At 46.8% G+C, this 24,443-nt stretch overlaps 1 protein-coding gene across 4 annotated transcripts in view; it reads right to left on the bottom strand.

The window, feature by feature from the left end:
• Positions 1-24,102, bottom strand: part of GRN (granulin precursor) — a 42,790-nt gene extending 18,688 nt beyond the window's left edge. For 2 of the 4 annotated variants that reach the window (XM_066628830.1, XM_066628833.1), the window contains exons 1-4: positions 24,036-24,102; positions 14,426-14,552; positions 5,069-5,225; positions 618-764 (exon numbers count right to left, since the gene is read on the bottom strand). In XM_066628830.1, the coding sequence (XP_066484927.1) occupies positions 618-764; positions 5,069-5,212 (291 nt within the window). In that variant the 5' untranslated portion in view covers positions 5,213-5,225; positions 14,426-14,552; positions 24,036-24,102. Of the gene's footprint in view, positions 1-617; positions 765-5,068; positions 5,226-14,425; positions 14,553-19,636; positions 19,657-24,035 lie in introns of those variants that run through there. The other 2 variants (XM_066628831.1, XM_066628832.1) reach the window with 2 other exon arrangements.
• Between the last annotated feature and the right edge of the window lie 341 nt (positions 24,103-24,443).

The raw sequence follows: 24,443 nt of genomic DNA, 5'->3' as shown, positions 1-24,443 counted from the left end.
TTCCTTAAGGGAAACATATGGAGGAAAGGAAGGGAGCAAGGGTAGCACAGCCATCACACCCAAACCCAGCCTAGACTGCATCTGTGCCTTTAATGTCTGTAGAGATTGGCAGGTGACATTGAGTGCAACATGGAAATAAGCATGATCACCTACTAATGTGCATACATCTTTCTAAAGCATAGCAACAGGGTGGTACAGAGAAGATGGCTACCTTGCACCTCAGCTATTTGGAGATAGCCCTGATTTGCACAAGTGCAGTCATGATTGGAGACAGGAAAAGTCTTGGAAGAGATTTCTGCTGCACAAGCCTTCCACTCTCAATCCATCCCCACACCTGGGATGTCTTCTCTTTCTTTCAACTCTTGTCATACAGCCTGAAAAGATTACGTTAGCCTGAAGACCTCGCCTTCAGTTCCTGTTTGCAAGTTTGGAACAGGAACTGAATGAAAGCAAATAGCAAACTTCATATCCCCATTCTGAAATCTATCCCGGGACATTGATTTTCAGCACAGGATAAAGCAGAGGAAGGCTGACACTTTCAGGAATGGGGCAAAGCAGCTCTACTGGATCTGCCTGCTCCGTACAAACCCTTCTCCCAGTTTGGTCGCACAGCTCACCTCATCCCAGGGGCAACACGCAAAGGAAGCATCTGGAGTGCGCAGACAGGAGTATTCCACCGGACATGTGCTGCCGTCAGGACACCCAGTGCCAGGGACTTCATCTAGACTGTTTGGGGTCAGCATACGCAGAGACACCTCCGTGAACTGTCAACAGAAAGACCAAGACTGAAAATGAGAGGTGCTTACATCCCTTCCCCCACAAGTGTGCACAAACTGCAATCTGTAAGCCTGCTATGGGGAGTGGTGGTGGCGGCGGCGCCTTTGGGGTCCTGATCTGTCTGCATGGGTCAAAATGGGTCAATATTGCTTGTGCAGGTCCCACGGCATCTGCTGGGGCTCACCTCAAAGAGATCTCCAGCAGCCAAAACATTCAGTAGAATTGGGCAGCACATATGGCTACACGATGCACAGCTACAGCTGTGTCACCAAGAGCTCCTGCACTTCAAAACATACCACAATGTTTGTACAGAGAGGTGCGCAGAACAGTCATATGGAGCACTGAGCAGGCTAGCCAAGTGTCACCATGTGAACGGAGAAAACACCCCAGGACATACCAAACCCTGCACTGAGGCTGCATCTCACAAGGGAAAGTGAGCAATGGCAGGCAGCCGGCCTTTCTAAGAAGCTTGTCTGCCATTACCGAGTTCCTCCTTGAGGAATCTCGATAAAGAAACTGAAGTGCATCCTTGGACACTGAGAGTTCTAAACTCAGCTTCAACCTTGGCTGGCACAGTAATTATAAACTGAAATCTGCTGAAAATTAACTATCATTCACATTGTCAACTGTATCGTTTGTTTTAAGCCAATAAACTGTTAACTGGTGGACTCTGAATGGCCTGAATACAATTAGTAGCTGCTTAAACTGACAAAAATGTGATGCTGATTTATAGCATTGTCCAATTATACTGGACAAAAACAGTGAGGAGTAATAGAAAACAAAACTAATCATTTGAGTTATCAGTTGACTGTGACCTTAAGATATATTCAGTCCAATCTACAAATAAAACATTAGCATGAAAAATATGCACCTAGAAACAAAGATTTTGCCAAGAACAACTGTGATGCAATATGTAAAAGATAACAAGATGTAGCCAGTACGTTTAAAGTTAGATATTTTGCAAGCAAATACTACAAAAAAACTTAACAAATGGGATTTGTTTATACACAAGATGGTCTGGGTCTAGGATATCTATGAGGGAGGCTCTACCCTACATTCTATCATAACCTTTAAGAGCAGCTTGGAGCATGTTTCTAAGTGCCCCTTCCATGGTGCCAAAGATGAACCACAAGAGAAGCATTCTTGGTGGTTGCCTCAGAAGTGTGAAACTCTCTTTCCCTAGAAACTCACCAATGCCTGAGCTTTCATACTGGCTCGGAGCAGCCAGGAACAAAGTAGAATAGATCAGAGGCGTAGGTAGGTCATTTGACACCCATAAATTTTTGTCACCCCACACGACTTATTTATTTATATTATTATATTAATAATTTATTTATTAATTAACATTTTTATACCACCCTTCCTCTAAGCAGCTCAGGGTGGTGTTCATGATTCCGCCCCTTGTTTCGTCCTCACAATAACCCTGTGAGGTAGGTGAGACAGAGATAATAATAGTCATGACATGAAATGAATAATAGCCAGAAAATAAATGCAGTGAATATTTCCCTACAAGCAATGGATTAAATTCTGCAAAAAATGGCATATAACATGATGGTATTATTCCTAAAAGCCACGATTTCCAGAATTTTGGTCACTAGGGTGTCAAACCCCCCTTCCCCCCCAAGGATGTCTCATTGGCCTATTTTGAGTTAAGGCAGTGGTTCTCAAACTTTTAACACTGGGACCCATGTTTTAGAATGACAATCTGTCCAGGACCCGCCGGAAGTGATGTCATGGTTGGAAGTGACATCATCAAGCAAAGAAAAATAATTATAAATAATTAAATTAAAGAAAAACAGATAATTAAATAAGTGGAAGCCAGCCCTGTTTCACCAAGTGAATTTTCTCTGTAGCCTGCCTGCAATAACCCCCCCCCCACACACACACACAGATAAATCAGTGAGATTTTCAGCCCTCCCCAGTGCCCACCTTACCAGCTCAAGCCTCTACATAAGAACAGCCCCACTGGATCAGGCCATAGGCCCATCTAGTCCAGCTTCCCGTATCTCACAGCGGCCCACCAAATGCCCCAGGGAGCACACCACATAACAAGAGACCTCATCCTGGTGCCCTCCCTTGCATCTGGCCTTCTGACATAACCCATTTCTAAAATCAGGAGGTTGCGCATACACATCATGGCTTGTACCCAGTAATGGATTTTTCCTCCAGAAACTTGTCCAATCCCCTTTTAAAGGTGTCCAGGCCAGACGCCATCACCACATCCTGTGGCAAGGAGTTCCACAGACCAACCACACGCTGACTAAATAAATATTTTCTTTAGTCTGTTCTAACTCTCCCAACACTCAATTTTAGCAAATGTTCCCTGGTTCTGGTGTTATGTGAGAGTGCAAAGAGCATCTCTCTATCCACTCTTTCCATTCCCTGCATAATTTTGTATGTCTCAATCATGTCCCCCCTGAGGCGCTTCTTTTCTAGGCTGAAGAGGCCCAAACGCCGTAGCCTTTCTTCATAAGGAAGGTGCCCCAGCACAGTAATCATCTTAGTCGCTCTCTTTTGCACCTTTTCCATTTCCACTATGTCTTTTTTGAGATGCAGCGACCAGAACTGGACACAATACTCCAGGTGTGGCCTTACCATAGATTTGTACAACGGCATTATAATACTAGCCGTTTTGTTCTCAATACCCTTCCTAATGATCCCAAGCACAGATTTGGCCTTCTTCACTGCCGCCGCACATTGGGTCGACACTTTCATCGACCTGTCCACCACCACCCCAAGATCTCTCTCCTGATCTGTCACAGACAGCTCAGAACCCATCAGCCTATATCTAAAGTTTTGATTTTTTGCCCCAATGTGCATGACTTTACACTTACTGACATTGAAATGCATCTGCCATTTTGCTGCCCATTCTGCCAGTCTGGAGAGATCCTTCTGGAGCTCCTCACAATCACTTCTGGTCTTCACCACTTGGAAAAGTTTAGTGTCGTCTGCAAACTTAGCCACTTCACTGCTCAACCCTGTCTCCAGGTCATTTATGAAGAGGATGAAAAGCACCGGTCCCAGGACAGATCCTTGGGGCACACCGCTTTTCACCTCTCTCCATTGTGAAAATTGCCCATTGACACCCACTCTCTGCTTCCTGGCCTCCAATCAGTTCTCAATCCATGAGAGGACCTGTCCTCTGTTTTATTCTTTTGGGGGTTGCTGCCTTCTGGAGCATTTGTTAAGCTCCACTTTCATCAGATTGGAACCATGCAGCTAGCCTTGCATTCCCCTTTGCCCGCCTTGACCAGCAGCCAAGGCACATTTGCTTACTCGCAAGTAAATGCAACATGTGGCTTACTTTCGCTTTCCATAGGGCTCAATACATTTGTCTGCTTGGGGAGGAGACTTCGTTCTTGGGTGTTTTTTAGGGGCTGCTTTCATTGAATAGGAACCATTCTGGTGTTGTTGGATTCCTCTCAGCCTGCCCTTTCTGATGCACTAAGGCAGGAGGTCTGGCTCAGTTGGTAGAGCTGCCGCCTGAAGATCTGAGGCTGCCAGTTCAAAACAACCGGAAGTACCCCAGAACTGACGACATGCTGATATACTGATGAGCTGACTCTAGGTGGCAAAGAGGAGTTGCCATCAAGTGGAGTGTGGGAGGCGAAGGGCCAGAGAGAGACCAGACCAGGAAGTAATCCAGCTGGAAGGAGGAGTTCTATGAAAGACTAGAACTATTCAATTGTAAAAATCCCTACAGGGATTTAGAACAGCCTGCCTATGTAAACCGCCTTGGATTAAAGTCTGAGGAGAAATCTGACAACCAAAAGAAAGGCTGTATATAAATACCTGTATAAATAAATAAATGTTCACCTACTCACGAGTAAATACGCTATATGGCTCGGTTTCACTTTCTATAGGTTTCCATGCATTTTTTTGTTTCTGATTTTTTTGGCCACAACTTTTGATGAAAAGGAGATATTTTAACCCGGTGTTTTGCACTGCATTCAGCTGGAAATTCCGCATCCAACGGTATATAGCATGATGCCGTTACTCCTAACCTTTGTGATGTTAGCGATGTTGGGTCATTTGTGGTGTCACCCCCTCCAAGGCTGGTACCTGGGGCCGACTGCCCCCCCTCGCTAGCTACGCCACTTAGATTAATCACCTGCATTAACCACCCACAGCACATGGGATGAAGCAAAGTCCGCATGCATGTAGGTTCGTTGATTTATTTTATAAAGTTTAAGGACAGTGCAGATCTTTCAGTATCTGTTTTTAGCCAAGAAAATTACTTTTTTTAAAAAATTTGTAAAAGTTCAGCTCAGCATCTCAGCGAGATCCCTACCTGAGGCTGGTCGCAGCAAGAGTATCCATTCTCTCCAGGAAGCCTGCAACAGATGAAAGGCTCCTCGCATTTGCGTCCATCAGGGCACTGCAGCGACAAGGCTGTCCCACCAAGCACCAGGCACACCATCACCTGTGCCCACATCCTGGCCAGAAATCTGAAAGAGAGAGCGTTGCAAAGAGTACAGTTTATATCAGTGGCAGACACAAGTCAACACCCTCTTGTGGGATGATCACACTGTTGCGAAAGGCCCATTAAAGTCATTAACCAAAGTACAAGACAATGCAAGATTCCAAGTTACAGAAGTTTCACATGATTCCTTGAGTAGTCACCAGTCTTCTATGCACCTCACGTGACCAGCCATAAAGTCAGCCAAGCCAAGCCAAGATAACATGAATGTTATCTGAAAGTGCAGCTTTGGATGAGGGAAGAGTTTTAACCCTTAAGCATTCAGTCAGGTTAGGAGGGAGAAGCTATTGTGGCTGTTTCTGGGCAACTGCTGGAAAAGGTCTACAAGCATGGACATCTCTACGGCTAACACCACAGGTTGTGCTCAGGCTCAGGACAGGGGCATTCTGAGGGTCAGTCACCACCCAGTGTAAGGCGCACCTTGACTCATTTGCACAAGTCATCCAGACTTGATTATTCTGCCATGCAGCTACCAATTCCCTGCCGTGAGGTACATGTGCTACATATGGTACAAATTGTATGGCTTGGAGGGACTTGGAGGGACTGGGAGGGGAACAGCCCTCTTTTGAAGTGGGGTGATGGGACATGATGGCCTCAAGATCCTCTCCCATGTCTGAGAGGCTCTATGTATCCCTTAGCAAACTCTGACTCACTAAAGAGTCCAGTCTGGTTTCCACTCTCAGTGGGGGAAAACCCGCACAGGCTTGTTAGCCAGGCATACCCACAAACATCCTTCAGTAGAAGAGGAACTAGAAAAAAGAGGAGAGAGCAAAGCAGAGCAGAGGGAGAAACTCTGCACCTGAATTTCACTGAAACGAAACTTTAAAGGAAGACAGGAAAGAGAGAAAACGTTGATCTTCGCATATGGCATTAAACAGGTGAGCAAGGAGTTATAGGGGATCATGAACACCCCCCATCCTATTTCTAACTCATCTTCAGCTCATCAGCTTTCTTTAGAAAACTTCACAGTAGAAGATTCAACCATGACTGGACAACATGACAAGGCAGTATTGTATTCCAAAATCCCACAGTACAATGTGGACATTGCTGTTGTGCACTTAGCCTTCTGATGTATATGCTACTGTTGAAAATAAAGAACTTTAGGTTGTTGGTCACACATTCCCCAGCACACACTTTTAAAGACACAGATATTAACTTTCGAAACAGCAACGTCTGTCTTGACATGACTCTTGTTTGAGCTTAAACCCACTCTGTGATTCACACCTTAGTGCCTCATCTATCCTTTCCAGTCCAAATTTGGCTCAATCTCAAACGGACACAAATGCTCTTTACCACTCTGCATTTTAACTGATACTAGCTCAGAAATCATTTGATGATTTAAAAACTTGGCTATAAATGGAAAGAGAACCATTTCCTTTCCTGCAGCCCCTAGTTTAGATAAATTCTACAATTCCTATTATTCTGCTTCTGAAATCTAGGCATTTTCTGCATTTTCATGCTAGCAAAAGACCTACTGAGTGGGGGTCAACAAAGAAATGTTGCTAAACCTAAGCACAGCCCATATCAAAGGTTAGCAGAATGCAAGACCAGATCTCATCAACATAGATGCTCAAGAAAGGGGGTGCACAAGTTCACACATACCTATGCTTGCCACATACTCTGATATGGAATGGCCAGTTCAGATCAGCCAAGCTTTTCATCATCATGCAACTTCGGAGTGACAAGTCACAGGTATACACTGACCCCTCTGCCTCTTCCTACTTCTGATGAGTGTGCAAGAGAAGTCAGGTTTTTTTCCCCCCAAAGTTGCTCCATAGTGTGCTAAGAGACATCACAACTGAAAAAATCTCAACCTCAGCTGCACAAAGTGAAACTAAAACAAGAAGAGGAATTGTGCAGATGGCTAGTAGTTCAAAACCACCTGACAACAACCAGGTTGAAAGCTGGTTCCTGGTTCCCTATTTCGCTTAAAAGTGCAGAGGATCCTAAATGAGGGCCTGGGTTGAAATATATGCGGCACCCTCAATCTGCTATTAGATTAGGAGCACAAGCCTAGGCATGGCTACTCAGAAGTAAGGTCCATTGATATCAATGGGACTTACTCCCAGGTAAGTGCACATAGGATTGCACTTCCAGTAATTCAAAATGTAATGAAGGTCTCAGAAACGGAATTGCTACCTGCCCCTTTGGTAGACTTATACGACTATAGGAGCCCAAGTACTTTCTTTGCTTACTCGGAACAAGAACTCCACAGGGCCCATGAATCCGCTAAGTCAGTTTTTCTCCATATATGCTCCTGGGAGTCCTGGGGTTCCTTGAAACCCCTTCCATGAGCACACCATAAGTGCTGACCATCTGCTCCCTGCCAGTTTGCTTGTATGTCCCTCCTGCCACCTGTTTGTGGCGCTCCTCCTTTCATTCCCCATGTTCTGGCCCTTCACCAGTACTCGGTGCTGGGCTCAGCACTGCACCACTTTGTGTATATGCCAGTGCTCTAGGGCAGGGGTGCCCAAACCCCGGCCCGCGGGCCACTTGCGACCCGCTGCAGGTCCCCATCCGGCCCCCAAGGGGTCCCCCATCTTCTACGGGCATTCAGCCCTCACTGCGCTGTCCCGCCACGTGAGCTCCACGCCTTGCTTTCCCTCGCTGCCGCTGAGCTCAGTGGCAGCGAAGGAAAGAAGCTGAGCGCATGCGCAGGGCCTTTTATAGTGGGAAGATAACGTGAGACTTGCAGGTCTCGCGTTACTTCCCACTATAAAAGACCCTGCGCGCTTGCCCATGGGCTGGGCTGGGCTCCGCTCCCCTCCTGCAACCTGAGCCAGGAGAATGAGAGAGATCCCGCGCACAGGAGGGAAGGTCTCTCCCTGCCTTGCCCATGGGCTGGGCTGGGCTCCACTGGGCTGGGCTCGCCTCCCCTCCCCTCCCGCAACCTGAGCCAGGAGAATGAGAGAGATCCCACACGCAGGAGGGGAGGTCTCTCCCTGCCTTGCCCATGGGCTGGGCTGGGCTGCCCTCCCCTCCTGCAACCTGAGCCAGGGGAGTGCAGGGGGAGAGAGAGAGACTGCAGGAGGTCTGGTCTAGAGGGTAGAGCCTCTGTTTGCCTGAAGATAACAGCTGAAGGTCGCCAGTTCGAGGCCACCGGCACTGTGAACGGCGAGACCTTGAAGCAGCTGACAAGCCAAGCCAAGTTTTTCCATCTGCTCTTTGGCCGCCCTTCAAGTGAGATATGAAGGATTGTCAGCCTGCATGGGAGGAAACTGGAGGCCAGAATGTGATACCAGATCATAAAAGGATCCATCTGAAATGTAGTTCTTGAAAGACAGAACCTTCTTCAATTGTAAAAATCCCTATAGGGATTTAGTATAGCCTGCCTGTGTAAACTGCCTTGAAATAAAGTTTGAGGAGAAATCTGAAGACCATGAAAGGTATATAAATACCTGTATTATTATTATTATTATTATCCCGCGCGAGGGAGGGGAGTGGAGCCTAGCCCGCAGCACATGCCTCCAAGGGGGGGAGGGCTGGTTGGTTGGTTGGCTGGCTGGCTGGCTGGCCGGGAAGGCAGGCAGGCAGCATCATATGCCGCCCTAGCTAGCAAGGAAGGGCGGTTAGGTGGGCAGGCAGGCAGACAGGTAGGCATGCAGAAGGGCTAGCAGGCAGGCAGCCAAGCAGGCAAGCGGGTGGCCAGGCAGCAACACATACCGCCCAAGCAAATGAAGGAGGGAAGGAGGGAGGGCGAGGGAGCAGGCGAGAAATTATTCAAATTTGAAATGCAAATTAATGCTTTTTTCTGCCCCCCGACACAGTGTCAGAGAGATGATGTGGCCCTCCTGCCAAAAACTTTGAGCACCCCTGCTCTAGGGCTCCCCAAGACTCTGCAAATGCAATGGTGGGGTTCCCCAAGACACCTTTTAGGAGTGTAAAGGGCTCAGAAGACTGAAAAGTTTGAGAACGGCTGCTCCAGTCAATATAATCCATATGCAGTACTTTCTCATGATTCCCTTCTCTCCTGATTTGTTATATTCTCTCCCAGTTGTTGTAAAAATGCCTTTTTTTTAAAAAGACATACCACTCTGCAGCACTCCAAGTGAAACACTCATCTGGCTAAGCCGTCTTGGGCCCCTATCCCGCGATGTATCCAGCACAAGCCTCTTGGCTTGCCTGTTCCAGCGCAGGGTAGGATTGTGCCCTAATATATGCATACCGTATTATGCCTAATGCATACCACTTTTCAACAAGTGGTTCACAAACCAGTTTACATAGCTCAATACATCAATAAATGGTTTCCTGCCCCAGTGGACTCATACTATGAAAAATGAACAACCAGAACATTCTTCCTTACCAATTCCTTCAAATCCCATTGAATTCAAAAGTCTGTTCACCAGCAGCACATTCACAAGCTGCTGCTCTTCCTCTAGCCTCCTACAGCCTTACAGTCACATCACAATTACAAATAACAGAACTAGGATATGCAAAGAGCCACTTGCATATGGGGCCACTTGCCACATGAAGGATGGGGGGGGGGCAAGTGTCAGGAGGTGTTTTGCACAGCAGGGCAATAATGGGAAATGACATGAGTGTGAGAGACAGGGGGTTGGGGTTCAGATTCTTCTCAACAAATGGCTTTGTTGCAGATTGAGAGCCAGGATGGTGCAGTGGTTCAGGAGCTGGACTGGAAGATCTAGATTCAAATCCCCACTCAGCCATGAAGCTTCCTTGGAGGACTTGGGCCAGTCACTCTCTCTCTCTCTCAGCCTCACCTACCTCACAGGACTGTTGTGAGAACAAGGAAGCAAGGAACTGTGCACAGCATCCTGAGCTCCCAGGAGGAAGGGCAGTAAAAAATTTTAAAAAGTTGCACATGGTACACAATCACAGGCTCATCCATTCCAACCTAAGCACTGCTGGAGTTGTGGAAGCCTATTTCAAACCCACCTTTGCACTCACAGAGGTGCACCTAAACAACCAAGGAAATCTGGACTGCTAAGTGGGCTCATGTCTCTGCATCAATGCAAACACATCACGTGCTCTCTACTCATCATGTGCATACTCCTAGCAAGGACATGCTGCCATCTCATGTACCACTTGGGCATGGCAAAGTGTAGATCGCCAAGTGGGGGCACCCCCAAAAGAAGCTATGCTATGGAACAGGAGACAGCCCCTCCTCCTCCATGTGGGGGCATCACCCCCTTGCCAGAGAAGTGCAAGCCACAAGATAACTAGAGAGTTCTAGAGAACAAACAGACAGAGCAGGAAATTTGAACCAAAAAGTGCTGAGAGGAGATAATCAAGTTAAGGTTACGTAGGTTATCTCCCACAGGTAGCCTTCCAAGAGAGGCTCCAAAGTTCATTCCACCCACTCAGACAGAAACAACAATATCTTCCCAGTCACTTGTTGGAAGTGCCCAAGGTTCCTTGTAAAGTGAGAGACACCGACTAGAATCCCAGGAGCCAAACATGGCCCCAAGGGACACTGCCTGCACATTGTACAGGTACACCATTTAAACTGTTGCCTCCACCACTCATTCCTTTCCACTGCTCTGAGCCTTGCCCTGGGAGACGGGAGGGAGAGAGACAGAAGCATGCAGGTAAGGAGAACCGAGATTCCCTCTTACACCTCTGTCTGACAGCAGCAGGCTATTTCAGCTAACTCAGGGGTCAGGGTAAAAACAGTGACTGATCTTCAGGGCCAGCCCAAGACATTTTGCTGCCTGAGACTAAAGACAAGACAGCACGCCCACCTGCCCAGCCTGTGCCAGGTTGCAGTGGGCCTTCACGGCACTCTGTACTCCCCGACTCTGGAAGACTTAAAAGTTGTGTTTCAAAGCAATACTGCAGCCAATTAAGCCAAAGCAAAACTTTTAGATCCAAAATCCAAATGTAGAAATGTTAAGAGGAACAGCACAGCTACTGCATTTTTCTGGATTGCGAAACAGTCGCCCCACACCATGTGATCAACCACTCAAAATTAACCTCATGTGAAAGGGTACTAGTGCACTGCATGGTGCCTTAGTGTTCATACACATGCATACGTATGTGTATGACGCTGACGTATGTGTATGACGCAACAAGAAGCTGACGGAACATACCAAGATCCAGGTCTACAGAGCTTGCGTCCTGAGTACACTTCTGTACTGCAGCGAGTCATGGACTCTTCGCTCACAACAGGAGAGGAAACTGAGCGCTTTCCACATGCGCTGCCTCCGACGCATCCTCGGCATCACCTGGCAGGACAAAGTTCCAAACAACACAGTCCTGGAACGTGCTGGAATCCCTAGCATGTATTCACTGCTGAAACAGAGACGCCTGCGTTGGCTTGGTCATGTCGTGAGAATGGATGATGGCCGGATCCCAAAGGATCTCCTCTATGGAGAACTCGTGCAAGGAAAGCGCCCTACAGGTAGACCACAGCTGCGATACAAGGACATCTGCAAGAGGGATCTGAAGGCCTTAGGGATGGACCTCAACAAGTGGGAAACCCTGGCCTCTGAGCGGCCCGCTTGGAGGCAGGCTGTGCAGCATGGCCTTTCCCAGTTTGAAGAGACACTTTGCCAACAGTCTGAGGCTAAGAGGCAAAGAAGGAAGGCCCATAGCCAGGGAGACAGACCAGGGACAGACTGCACTTGCTCCCGGTGTGGAAGGGATTGTCACTCCCGGATTGGCCTTTTCAGCCACACTAGACGCTGTGCCAGAACCACCTTTCAGAGCGCGATACCATAGTCTTTCGAGACTGAAGGTTGCCAATACATGCATACGTACTAGAGACTAGATGCATCCATTCCCCACTCAGATTTAGCTGCTGCAGAGAGGACTGAATTTTGGAAAAGTGCAATTCACACAAGTACAAGGCACTCCCAAATGACAAAAATTGAGACGGGGATACACTAGGCAGAGTCCCTGTTCATTGGTAACTGTCTCTAATTGCAAGGCAGAGGGTACTTGCCAAACTGGAACTTGGAGAACTTCCAGAGGGGACAGGCTGCTGCAGCAAAAACTGCAAAGAAACTTATAACACATGGCCAACTGGTTTCATTGTAAACATTTGTGGACCACAGTCCATTAAGTGCTACCAAATAAAAGGTCATAGCCTGGAGAAAAATAAAAATTTTGCAGCTAACAACAACAGACAGGCAAAAATAAGAAAATGAAAGCAATAAGAAGTGGGAAAATAGGATAAGGAGAGAGATGGAAGGATACAGGAGGAAGACAGATTCAAAGGGGACGGGGGAGCAAAAACAAGAGCTATACTAGGGAGAAATAGGACTAAGACAGGTACATAAGAACAGCCCCGCTGGATCAGGCCATAGCCCATCTAGTCCAGCTTCCTGTATCTCACAGTGGCCCACCAAATGCCCCAGGGAGCACACCAGATAACAAGAGACCTCATCCTGGTGCCCTTCCTTGCATCTGGCACTCTGACATAGCCCATTTCTAAAATCTGCACATACAAGGAAAGAAAAAAAGTGAAAGCATGCCAATGAGTTTAGAAAATGAATATTTAGGGGAGAGAATAATAATAGAAAAACCTAGGTGGGGAAAAGGAATGGAGAAAAGGGGTAGAAAAGTTTGATGAGAGCAATAAAATGATCCTGAAGAATTTAAAAAAGTGGGGGAGGAGGTGAGAGGGGACAAAGATAGCAAGGCACAAGACAGGGAACTTGCAGAGAGAGAAAAAGAGGCTGGGAAGCTGGGTGCAGGAAGCAAGGAAGTGGATTTTCTAGCAGAACACACTCATACACACACAGCCTCCCTGCCTTCGGCCAGCCATTGAAGGAAAAGCACAAATGGGAAACAGTTACTACAAGTCCCACCCCAACTAGCCAGTAACAACCTGGTGCCTTTCTCAGGAGATAACCAGCTCGTGGAAGGGGAGAGTGCGTGTTCCTGTTCCTTGGGCTCTGTGTATGCTGCTCAGCTGCATGGGCGGGCTGAAGACTGGCTGAAGTCTGAATACTTTGCCCTGTAGATAAAGGGCCTCAGCACATGGTCAGGTATACTGGGCTGATGTGGCCATTGCCACACAGTTTGAAGGTGGAGCAGAAGAGCAGAGGGCTTCAGCGACCTGGGAGTAAGCCCCTCTGAACATAGTGAGACTTATTTCTAAGACGGGCTGTGCAATAAATAAGCTGTAGGAGAGAGGGGGGCAGAGGGGAAAGGGGGAGTCTGAAAGAGTGGCTACAGGTATGGATAGGCAGGTGGGGAAAGCAACAGGGCAGTGAGCTGTGAATGGAACAGACAGACCTCTGGACAGAGGGAGGGCAAGAGCTGTGAGGGAGACAGCCAGGCAGACACTGAAGGAGACGTCAGCAGGATGGTTGGTCACTGGGGGAGGAGGTTGGGGAACAGACAGTCTGAGGAGCTCTCAAGTGGATGGAAGTTAGGACTGGGGAAAACAAATACCAAGATTCATAACCAGACCTGAGCAGAGACGGGTCAAAGCAAAAGCCTTGAGTGTAGTGGATGGACATTTAGAGAGAAGAGGAAGTTGGAGAGGGACACTGAAGGAGCTGCCAGAGAGAGACTGTCAAGGGGACACAGAGCAGCACCACCACACACTGTTGGTGTGACACACACCACACACCACCACACACAGAAGACTCCTCACTCTTGCTATGCACCCTGCAGCTACTGCCCCCTCAACCTGATACAAATGCTCATTACTGCTGGCACTTTGCAAGCATAGGTGGGCACTCAAGACACACACCCACAGATACACTTTGCACATTATATTTCTAAGATGCATTCACAAGGCTTTTTACATGTGCTCTTAAAAACAAACCATGTGTACACCACACACTTTCCCCCCATCTTTACCACTTAGTACAACACACCAGGAAACTAGGATTGGCTATATGTGGTACACCTGACTGCCCATACACAGAGTGGCAAACACAGAAACATGAATGAAACAGGGTTTGGCGTAATAACTTTGATCAAATGCCTTTGGGATATACAAGCAAGTGCACCAGCACATTCCATTGTTCCAAGGAATTCAAGGGCAGAACAGATTGTGACTAGCCCATTTGCCTCTATCTGCACAAAAGCTGCTACACCAGAACAACGGACTGGCCAGGGTGCTATTCGTGCAAAATGGCCTTTGCGCGAAGAACTGAAAAGCTGCCACCTCCGAGGCACCACTTGAGGTTTGCGCACAGCCACAGTCAAACATGCACAGAGCAAGCAAGAGGTACAAGGAACATAACTCACCAATAATCCAAATTCAGAGAGCAGAGACCATGCATCCGACTCGACAGAAAACAGATTTTCAGTTCAGAGTTCCAGTGTAGGAGGAAGTAAAAGAGGAGAGGAAGAGGAGATGTGATTGCACTAGCGCCTGTAAGAAAAGAAACCAAGGTCGAACTTGCTTCCTCATTTCCTACCAGTTCCTTTTTCTGACACAGCTGCCCAGATTTACTCCCAGTTCAGTATTTAACCGTCAGTTGCACAAATAGCCTGAATAAGAGACCAAAGTTCAGCTACTCCTGTGCCCTAAACCAAATTTTAGATTGCTACTCATCATCAATCTGCACACTAGGTAATGGTTGGTTGGCAACCTTCAGTCTCGAAAGACTATGGTATAAGCCTACAGCACCCAGTATTCCCAGGCAGTCTCCCATCCAAGTACTAACCAGGCCTGACTCTGCTTAGCTTCTGAGATCAGACTAGGTAATGGTCCTCTCTCATAGGTACAAATATTGCCTTTGTCCCAAAGTGTGTGTTTGGTATTCTTAAGTATGGAAGCATTGCATGTTAAGGTGTGTTGTGCAAGAACAAACTGGGAAATGTGCATTCCCAAATAAGGTTCTGGCCATGCCAAATGCCACATCCACTCTACAGAGCCACCATTTCCTTTCAGTCACTTTTGCCTCATGCCCTTTCTAATGTTTTCTGCACACAGAAATGGTCAAACCCCCCCCCCCCATGTTAATACATGTACATATGAATAAAGAGCTGGATGCTTTTCCCCTAAATGGCCCTTGGGGTACCCAGAATAACAACTGGGAGACTGTCTACTGGGAGAGGCCATGGTGTCAGACCCAACCCAATAGTTCATTTTTGTGTAAGAAATTGTCATGAGCAAGCACTCCTCTCCCAAGGAAACTTCTTTCTTCCTGCCCAAAGGGTGATGCTCCATGCAAGGCTGGCCCACCTATGAGGCCAACTGGTTGCCTTAGGCAGCAGATTGGTGGGGAGTGGGCATCTCTGTCCACTTAGTTGCTTCTGCTGATCCTCCTTCTTGGATCAGAAAAGGAAGACTGGGATATGTGGAGAGAAGCCAAGCTGAAATATTGGTGTGTGGGAGGAACAGAGGCTAGCACACCATCAGGTGAGGGGGCAGCATTTGGCGTGCCACCTCAGGTATCAGAAGGTCTTGGGCCAGCCCTGAATCCGAGTATAACTGATGTTGCCTGGTTATTCTTTTTTTATTCCCTTAATTTTTCTTTTAAGGCCTGCAGAGAGCACACACAGTTGTACACACACTTGGTGCTGGGTGCCTGCTGGGAAAAGTGCGACCTAGGCCAGTGACTATTTCATGGACTGATGGCGAGAGGTTTCACATCCACAGGCCAAGAGGAAGGCCTCATGTGATTAGCAGAGCAGTTCCCACCCTCCCCCTGCCACTCTATCAGGCTGACTCATGTATCAGATGGACTCACATGGAGCTTTCCTGCTCAAGAATTCTGCTGAAGCAACAGTGCCCTGCTGGGGCTGCAGGTTCTACCTTGTGACCAAGGCACCCTCCAAAGAGCTCCTGACTTGGAGAAGCAATTTGTTAGCAAAACAAAAGAAGGATCCCCAACCCGAGCAGTCCTCACCAGCTCCATGGCTATGTTCAACACAGGAGGCATGCGCAGCCTCAGCCAGGTGGTCCCCCTTCTCTTCTGTTGCTAATTATCCCCACAATAAGTGTATTTTGTTGCACCTGTCACCCTCTCCTACCTCATTCTTCCCCACCAAACCAAAAAGTTGTGCCATTGACCATTACACAGGATCCCAGTGTGCAAATTCATTTTCCCATGTGTACGAATGTTACATGCATCAAAAAAGCACAGGCTGCAACACCGAAGCTGACTTAGGAGACAGCTTGTCACATGCTCCATTCTGACCAGAGGTCAGTCACATATCACACACTGCCTTCCTCTTTCAAATGTAAATTGGAGTCCCATGACTGTCAGGTACCATCTGAGAGGACAACGGCCCTGACCAAAAGTAGCTCACACCAGCTCATTGGTTCAGTTTGCTTATCTGTCTTGGGTGCAGAAAACTGGAATGTATGTTAATTCTGAACCAGCCCATCAGAGTTTGGGGAGCTAGGTGACTAGAAACTGGGACAAAAATGATCTGCTTAGCTAGCTTAAGAGAGCAACATGCATACAAGATGTAAGCTGGGCTTTGCAAGATGTCAGCCAAACCCAGATACTCTCCAGCTAGGAAATTGTTAACCCCTAGGAGTTCTTTCTTGCAGTTATACCAGGAAGATACTGAATTGTAAGTGGACTCATCAAGTCAGGGAAATCTTCATTGGAATCTGTTTTTATTTGTCAACAAAAATTTTCAACTACAGGCACCTCATAAGAACATAAGAACATAAGAACAGCCCCACTGGATCAGGCCATAGGCCCATCTAGTCCAGCTTCCTGTATCTCACAGCGGCCTACCAAATGCCCCAGGGAGCACACCAGATAACAAGAGACCTCATCCTGGTGCTCTCCCCTACATCTGGCATTCTGACTTAACCCATTCCTAAAATCAGGAGGTTGCGCATACACATCATGGCTTGTACCCCATAATGGATTTTTCCTCCAGAAACTCGTCCAATCCCCTTTTAAAGGCGTCTAGGCTAGACGCCAGCACCACATCCTGTGGCAAGGAGTTCCACAGACCGACCACGCGCTGAGTAAAGAAATATTTTCTTTTGTCTGTCCTAACCCGCCCAACACTCAATTTTAGTGGATGTCCCCTGGTTCTGGTATTATGTGAGAGTGTAAAGAGCATCTCCCTATCCACTCTGTCCATCCCCTGCATAATTTTGTATGTCTCAATCATGTCCCCCCTCAAGCGTCTCTTTTCTAGGCTGAAGAGGCCCAAACGCCGTAGCCTTTCCTCATAAGGAAGGTGCCCCAGCCCCGTAATCATCTTAGTCGCTCTCTTTTGCACCTTTTCCATTTCCACTATGTCTTTTTTGAGATGCGGCGACCAGAACTGGACACAATACTCCAGGTGTGGCCTTACCATCGATTTGTACAACGGCATTATAATACTAACCGTTTTGTTCTCAATACCCTTCCTAATGATCCCAAGCATAGAATTGGCCTTCTTCACTGCCGCCGCACATTGGGTCGACACTTTCATCGACCTGTCCACCACCACCCCAAGATCTCTCTCCTGATCTGTCACAGACAGCTCAGAACCCATCAGCCTATATCTAAAGTTTTGATTTTTTGCCCCAATGTGCATGACTTTACACTTACTGACATTGAAGCGCATCTGCCATTTTGCTGCCCATTCTGCCAGTCTGGAGAGATCCTTCTGGAGCTCCTCACAATCACTTCTGGTCTTTACCACTCGGAAAAGTTTGGTGTCGTCTGCAAACTTAGCCACTTCACTGCTCAACCCTGTCTCCAGGTCATTTATGAAGAGGTTGAAAAGCACCGGTCCCAGGACAGATCCTTGGGGCACACCGCTTTTCACCTCTCTCCACTGTGAAAATTGCCCATTGACACCCACTCTCTGCTTCCTGGCCTCCAACCAGTTCTCAATCCACGAGAGGACCTGTCCTCTAATTCCCTGACTGTGGAGTTTTTTCAGTAGCCTTTGGTGAGGGACCGTGTCAAACGCCTTCTGAAAGTCCAGATATATAATGTCCACGGGTTCTCCAGCATCCACATGCCTGTTGACCTTTTCAAAGAATTCTATAAGGTTCGTGAGGCAAGACTTACCCTTACAGAAGCCATGCTGACTCTCCCTCAGCAAGGCCTGTTCGTCTATGTGTTTTGAGATCCTATCTTTGATGAGGCATTCCACCATCTTACCCGGTATGGATGTTAGGCTGACCGGCCTATAGTTTCCCGGGTCCCCCCTCTTTCCCTTTTTAAAAATAGGCGTGACATTTGCTATCCTCCAATCTTCTGGTACCGTGGCCGTTTTGAGGGACAAGTTGCATACCTTAGTCAAGAGATCTGCAACTTCATTCTTCAATTCCTTAATAACCCTTGGGTGTATGCCATCAGGGCCCGGTGACTTATTGATCTTTAATTTATCAATCAGGTCTGAAACATCTTCTCTTTTAACCTCTATCTGACTTAACTCCTCGGTTAGGAGGGGCCGTTCGGGCAGCGGTATCTGCCCGAGGTCTTCTGCCGTGAAGACAGATGCAAACCCTGCCGTGAAGACAGATGCAGACCTCCCCCCCCCCCCCGTATCCTTGGTTCTAGCATCCAAGGTTTCACTTATCTGCAGATCCAGGGGTGTCTCGCACTCTGAAATAAGCTTTGATCCACGCCAAATAAGACACCCCATTACCAGTAGACTGTCCTTTATGAGATGGCCAGGAAATTGTGTCTGGCCCATAGCTCTGTTCCTCTGCAAGGCACCCCAAGGTGTGATGCGCCTATGATACTGACATCCTTATCAATACACCTAAAAAAATTCCAAACCCGGGGGGATGCACTCCAAAATAAACTCTGGAACACACAAATCACACAGCATCATGACCAGAAGACTGTTCCCTTCAAGATGCTCAGCAACGTTTCTAGTCCAAAAGTTTGTTTTTTGCGCAATCCTTGCTAGCACACCATAAGGAAGGAAATGAAAGTTTTGCAAACTCAGATAAATTTTGGGTCACACCCAATGATGTAACCTCCCCATGACTATTGCTTTTGAAAGGTATTCGCATTCCCCCCACCTCAAAGTCTCATTTCTACACAAGCCAATTTATTATGAGTTTTACTGTATTACAATTTTCAGTTCTGACTCACCTTTCCCGCAAAAAACTCAGGACGATGCCCAAGACTTCCCCCACTATGGGCACAACTGATTCTCACAACAACCCTATGAGGTAGGTTAAGTTGACAGAGTAACTGGCCCTTGCTCCTAGTTCCACATTCTAACTCAGTGGTTCTAAAGCATTTAGCACTGGGACCCACTTTTTAGAATGAGAATCTATCAGGACCCACCGGAAGTGATGCCATGACCAGAAATGACATCATCAAGCAGGAAAATTTTTAACATTCCTATGCTGCAGTCCTACTCACACTTACCAAGAATAAGTCCCATTTCCTATCACTGTTAAAAGAATATACATAATAGTTTGTTAAAAGTACAGGTCTGTAACATTTTCCCAAATGCAGTCACATAGCATGGTGGCATCAAGTCTAATATATTAAAAATAAAATTTTCAAATGAATGGGGACCCACCTGAAATTGGCCTAGTCCCGACCCACAGTATGAGAAACACATCTCTAACTGTAGTCTCACACTGGCTCTACTCTGAAATGAATGACGTAGGTCGTCTGACCTGATGTGGGCAAAACACAAAACATCAGATGTCCCCAACAGCTATAATGTCACTTTTTTGTTGTGGCTATAATAGATCTTCAGCAGAGTTATCTCAAAGTTCCAGCTCAACCTTGGTAAAAAATCATTGTCAGGCTGTACAAAGTGAACCATTGAAGAAGTGCCAGGGCTCTATCAGACTCACAAGGACAACGTGGTGTGAAAGACCTAGCTGGGGAGGGCTAGGAGATGTCATAGTTAAACACCCTGGTTTCACAGAGGACTCAGAGTAGGTTCTTGTCAAGTACAAGGGAAAGTTTGGAGGAACAGCACCATGACCCAATTCCCTGCTTTGCACCTTCATTCCAGGGCCATGTGGTTGCACTAGACAGCTTGTGGTTACCACTTCTAGCTATGGTTGACCTGATCACCTATAGATTTCTCAGGGGTAGAAGAGCTGGTAAGTATTTGTAGGTTGGTTGGTTTGTGAGTTGAAGGTACCTCTATCCTGCCGTTTAATTTTAAAAAATGCACAAGGCAATTTCCAATCATAAGACAATAAATCAAAAAAACATTAATTATAAAAATACACAAGATTACAAAAGAAGAGACCTTTGGATCCAATCCATGGTCCATGAAACAGCAGAGATACACCAATACAGTAGCAAGAAAGCAATAAACCACTGGCAATGCAGTATTTGCTTGGGAACACCATGTTTGAAAAGGAACTTGCATAAAAGCCAACCTCTGGCCAGATGTAATTCTAAGGCATCCTGTAAGGGCCAGTGTCCTGATGGCAAGACTGACTGATTTACGGCAGCCCAGAAATTAACTTGGGGTGCACTCTTCCCCTGTACATTATTCTAAATGCTGACCGAAGAACATCACATATTGTGTTGTGCAAAACACAAAACAAAAAACCATTGGGCCAGAGACAATGCTGAACACAGCCTCCTGGTTATGGGACTGTATGATCTGGGGTAGTCCAACTTTCACCTGGGGATGTAAAACAGTAACTTTTTCTTAGGCGCAATGGAAAGAATATAATTTGTGTGAGAGATACAAAATCAGTGCTTTCAACCATGCAAATCCGGTGAGAAAAGACATACTGTAATCTCAGGGAGGCATGTGCATTCTGGGGAGGTCCTGAACTACCTTGGGAGTACAGATCTCCTTTCGGTAAATAATACATTTGGCTCATGAATAACACCAAATTGTTCAAAAATTAAGCTTTCAACTGAACAAAATGTGAGGTTTAGAAGATAGTCTCTTGCCCATAGATCTATGACTTGGGATGACTCAGCGCTTATTCAGGGATACAACACCCTTGTTCCTCAAACATACATTCACTGGGAAGGAAAGAATATGACTTGTATGGGGACATCACATTCTAGAATGCCTTGTGCAGAATCAAAGCCTTGGGACAGACAAGACGCTGTGGTCTTCCAAGTGGTGAATACCAGAAGTGATTGTGAGGAGCTCCAGAAGGATCTCTCCAGACTGGCAGAATGGGCAGCAAAATGGCAGATGCGCTTCAATGTAAGTAAGTGTAAAGTCATACACATTGGGGCAAAAAATCAAAACTTCACATATAAGCTGATGGGTTCGGAGCTGTCTGTGACATATCAGGAGAGACATCTTGGGGTGGTGGTGGACAGGTCAATGAAAGTGTCGATCCAATGTGCGGCGGCAGTGACAAAGGCCAATTCTATGCTTGGGATCATTAGAAAAGGTATTGAGAACAAAATGGTTAATATTATAATGCCGTTGTACAAATCTATGGTAAGGCCACACCTGGAGTAATGTGTTCAGTTCTGGTCGCCGCATCTCAAAAAAGACATAGTGGAAATGGAAAAGGTGCAAAAGAGAGCGACTAAGATGATTACTGTGCTGGGGCACCTTCCTTATGAAGAAAGGCTACGGCGTTTGGGCCTCTTCAGCCTAGAAAAGAAGCGCCTCAGGGGGGACATGATTGAGACATACAAAATTATGCAGGGAATGGAAAGAGTGGATAGAGAGATGCTCTTTGCACTCTCACATAACACCAGAACCAGGGAACATTTGCTAAAATTGAGTGTTGGGAGAGTTAGAACAGACTAAAGAAAATATTTATTTAGTCAGCGTGTGGTTGGTCTGTGGAACTCCTTGCCACAGGATGTGGTGATGGCGTCTGGCCTGGACACCTTTAAAAGGGGATTGGACAAGTTTCTGGAGGAAATATCCATTACAGGTTACGAGCCATAATGTGCATGTACAACCTCCTGATTTTAGAAATGGGCTATGTCAGAATGCCAGATGCAAGGGAGGGTACCAGAAAGAGGTCTCTTGTTATCTGGTGTGCTCCCTGGGGCATTTGGTGGGCCACTGTGAGATACAGGAAGCTGGACTAGATGGGCCTATGGCCTGATCCAGTGGGGCTGTTCTTATGCTTAGCCATCTTACACAGGACAGTCTTTCAGTGGTGTGGGTGAGTAAGTTGGGGAGGCTCAAAGTTTATTTGGGGGTAAACACTCAGTCTGTTATTCATTTATGCTTACATTAGAAGATATTGGCACTGCCACATTATGCTTGAGAATGACCTGCGCAAGCAAGCACTGGGCCAGGCACAATGTTAGGGTGTCTCACAGGAGGCAGTCTCTTAGTGGTGTGGGTGCTATGTTGGGGTGGTTGTATTCTCATTTGGGAGATGCAAATTACTTATACTTAAGTATGACTAAGGGGGGAGGGGTAACATGTTAAAGCAGGTTTGCAAAGAGCACCCTCTGCATTTCAGAGGGACAATTCCATAATCACACAACCTGAAGCAGATGGCATGAGGATAACCTAAATCTTTTTGGGGGCTTCAGGAGGGCATCAGCCTCAGTTTCAGCTGCTCACACAACCAAAACTCAAATAAGGAACTAAAATCAATTCTGAATAAGGAACTAGAATCAGTGATACCACAAGTCTTCCAAAAAAAGTGTAAGGCACTACCCTTTCCAGGACTTGCCTTAAATTGGTGAAAGCACATGCAAACTTTGTGCAACACAAAACCCTTCAAGAGGACAAAAAAACCCACTTAATTCCCAGCTATAAAGAGCATAGTAGCATCTCTCCTGGTACAAAGATTTATAGTCACCTTGACTATAAACATCTACCTTGGCAAGCAGCCCTTTTCTCTGCTAAAGCTCAGAATCATTGTTTAGCAGACGGCACTTCAGCTGGAGCCAATCTGTGGCAGCACTCCCACTGCTGAGCTTGGCTTCAATTACAACTTGCACTTAGCACCTATTCATAAGGCCCCTTCCATTATTGATTCATTATTGGGGGAGGTGCGTGGCACTGAAAACAGGACCCAGGAACAAAGCCAGAATCCAGATGCACCATGCAAGATGATGGGAGATGGGGGTGGAGAAGAGACAGAGAGGTAGGGCCCAATCCTATCCAACATTCCAGTGCCAATGTAGCAGCAAGTCAGCCCCAAGATTGGAATGGAAAACACATTTCCTGACCTTGAGGAGATCTCTGTGACTGCCACCACCACAGGATGCAGTGCACGCCCCATTGGCACGGTTGCACTGATACTGTAAAGCTGAATAGGATTGGGCCCTTAGTCCTTACATGTATCTCCAACCCCACCCTCCTGTCAATTGCAAAAGGAAGGAAAATGTAAGAACCTAGGAAAAGCCTTGTCATATCAGATCAAGTCTATGATTCTGTTTCTAAGAAAGCAGTTGTTCTCAACCTGGGGTACATGCACCCCCCCAGGGGTACTTTCCAGGACCTGTAGGGGTACTTGAAAAAGAATCAAATAATGGTGGAAAATGTCAGGTCTGTATTAGAATGCCTTGCAGGGCTGGCAAGGCAGGAAGGAAGCTAACTGGCTGCGAAAACCCCAGCAGGTGCTAGTTTCTGATCCTCAATTTGTGCATTATCAGATATGGATCACTAATTGAAAACATAAATTTGAAATAACAGCAGCTATATTAATTACAAACATTTTGCTAATGGAGAGTACAATTTATGGAAATGGACTGCCAAGGGGCACACAAGTGAATAAAGGTTGGGAACCACTAGAATAGAGGCTAACCAGATCATGGCCACAGGTAATGAAGGCAGCAGTCCTCCCTTGCTGTTTGCTCCCAAATTCATTCATATGCATGAATGAACAAGCATTCATACATATGATGTAGACTGCTCCTGGACAAAGAGGTTCTATGAAGCTGGCTAGCAAGGCTAATAGTAGGGGAGGAGCAATTATTCCCCTATGACATAGCCCCCCAATGTGCCCCCTCCCCACACAAGCCCCTCCCGGTGATGCCCACTGGGGCACGCCACTCACCCTTTCAGCTGCTCGCCCAAATCTTTTCCAGCCGGTCCCTCCTTTAGGTCAGGAAAGCACGTCCCCGCCCACCCGACACAAGCCACGCCCCTCCCTCCAGGATTGGCCGAGCAAAACTTTCTGGAGCCACGCGATTGGCACGTTTTGCTGAAAGAGGACTATTTGGAATGTTGGGACAAACAGTCTCCTTCTCTGATTGGTGGATCAGATCCTGCCGGAGTTCCTCAGGGCTCGCCTTGAAGTCTCCCCAGTCATGTGATGAGAATCATATGGCTCTGTTAGTCAATGGGCATGCAGGCACGTGATCTCACTGCTTCCCAATTTAAACATGCTCTCTGTGCACGTGGGGGGCTCAGACTAAAATTCATAGAGCATGTTGCTGTGTCATTTTTTGTGGCAGTATCAGAA

Source organism: Tiliqua scincoides, chromosome 5 (assembly GCF_035046505.1).
Source record: "Tiliqua scincoides isolate rTilSci1 chromosome 5, rTilSci1.hap2, whole genome shotgun sequence".
Lineage (NCBI taxonomy): Eukaryota > Metazoa > Chordata > Lepidosauria > Squamata > Scincidae > Tiliqua > Tiliqua scincoides.
Note: the sequence above shows the minus strand (reverse complement) of the source record. Positions and strands in the feature narration are given on the sequence as shown.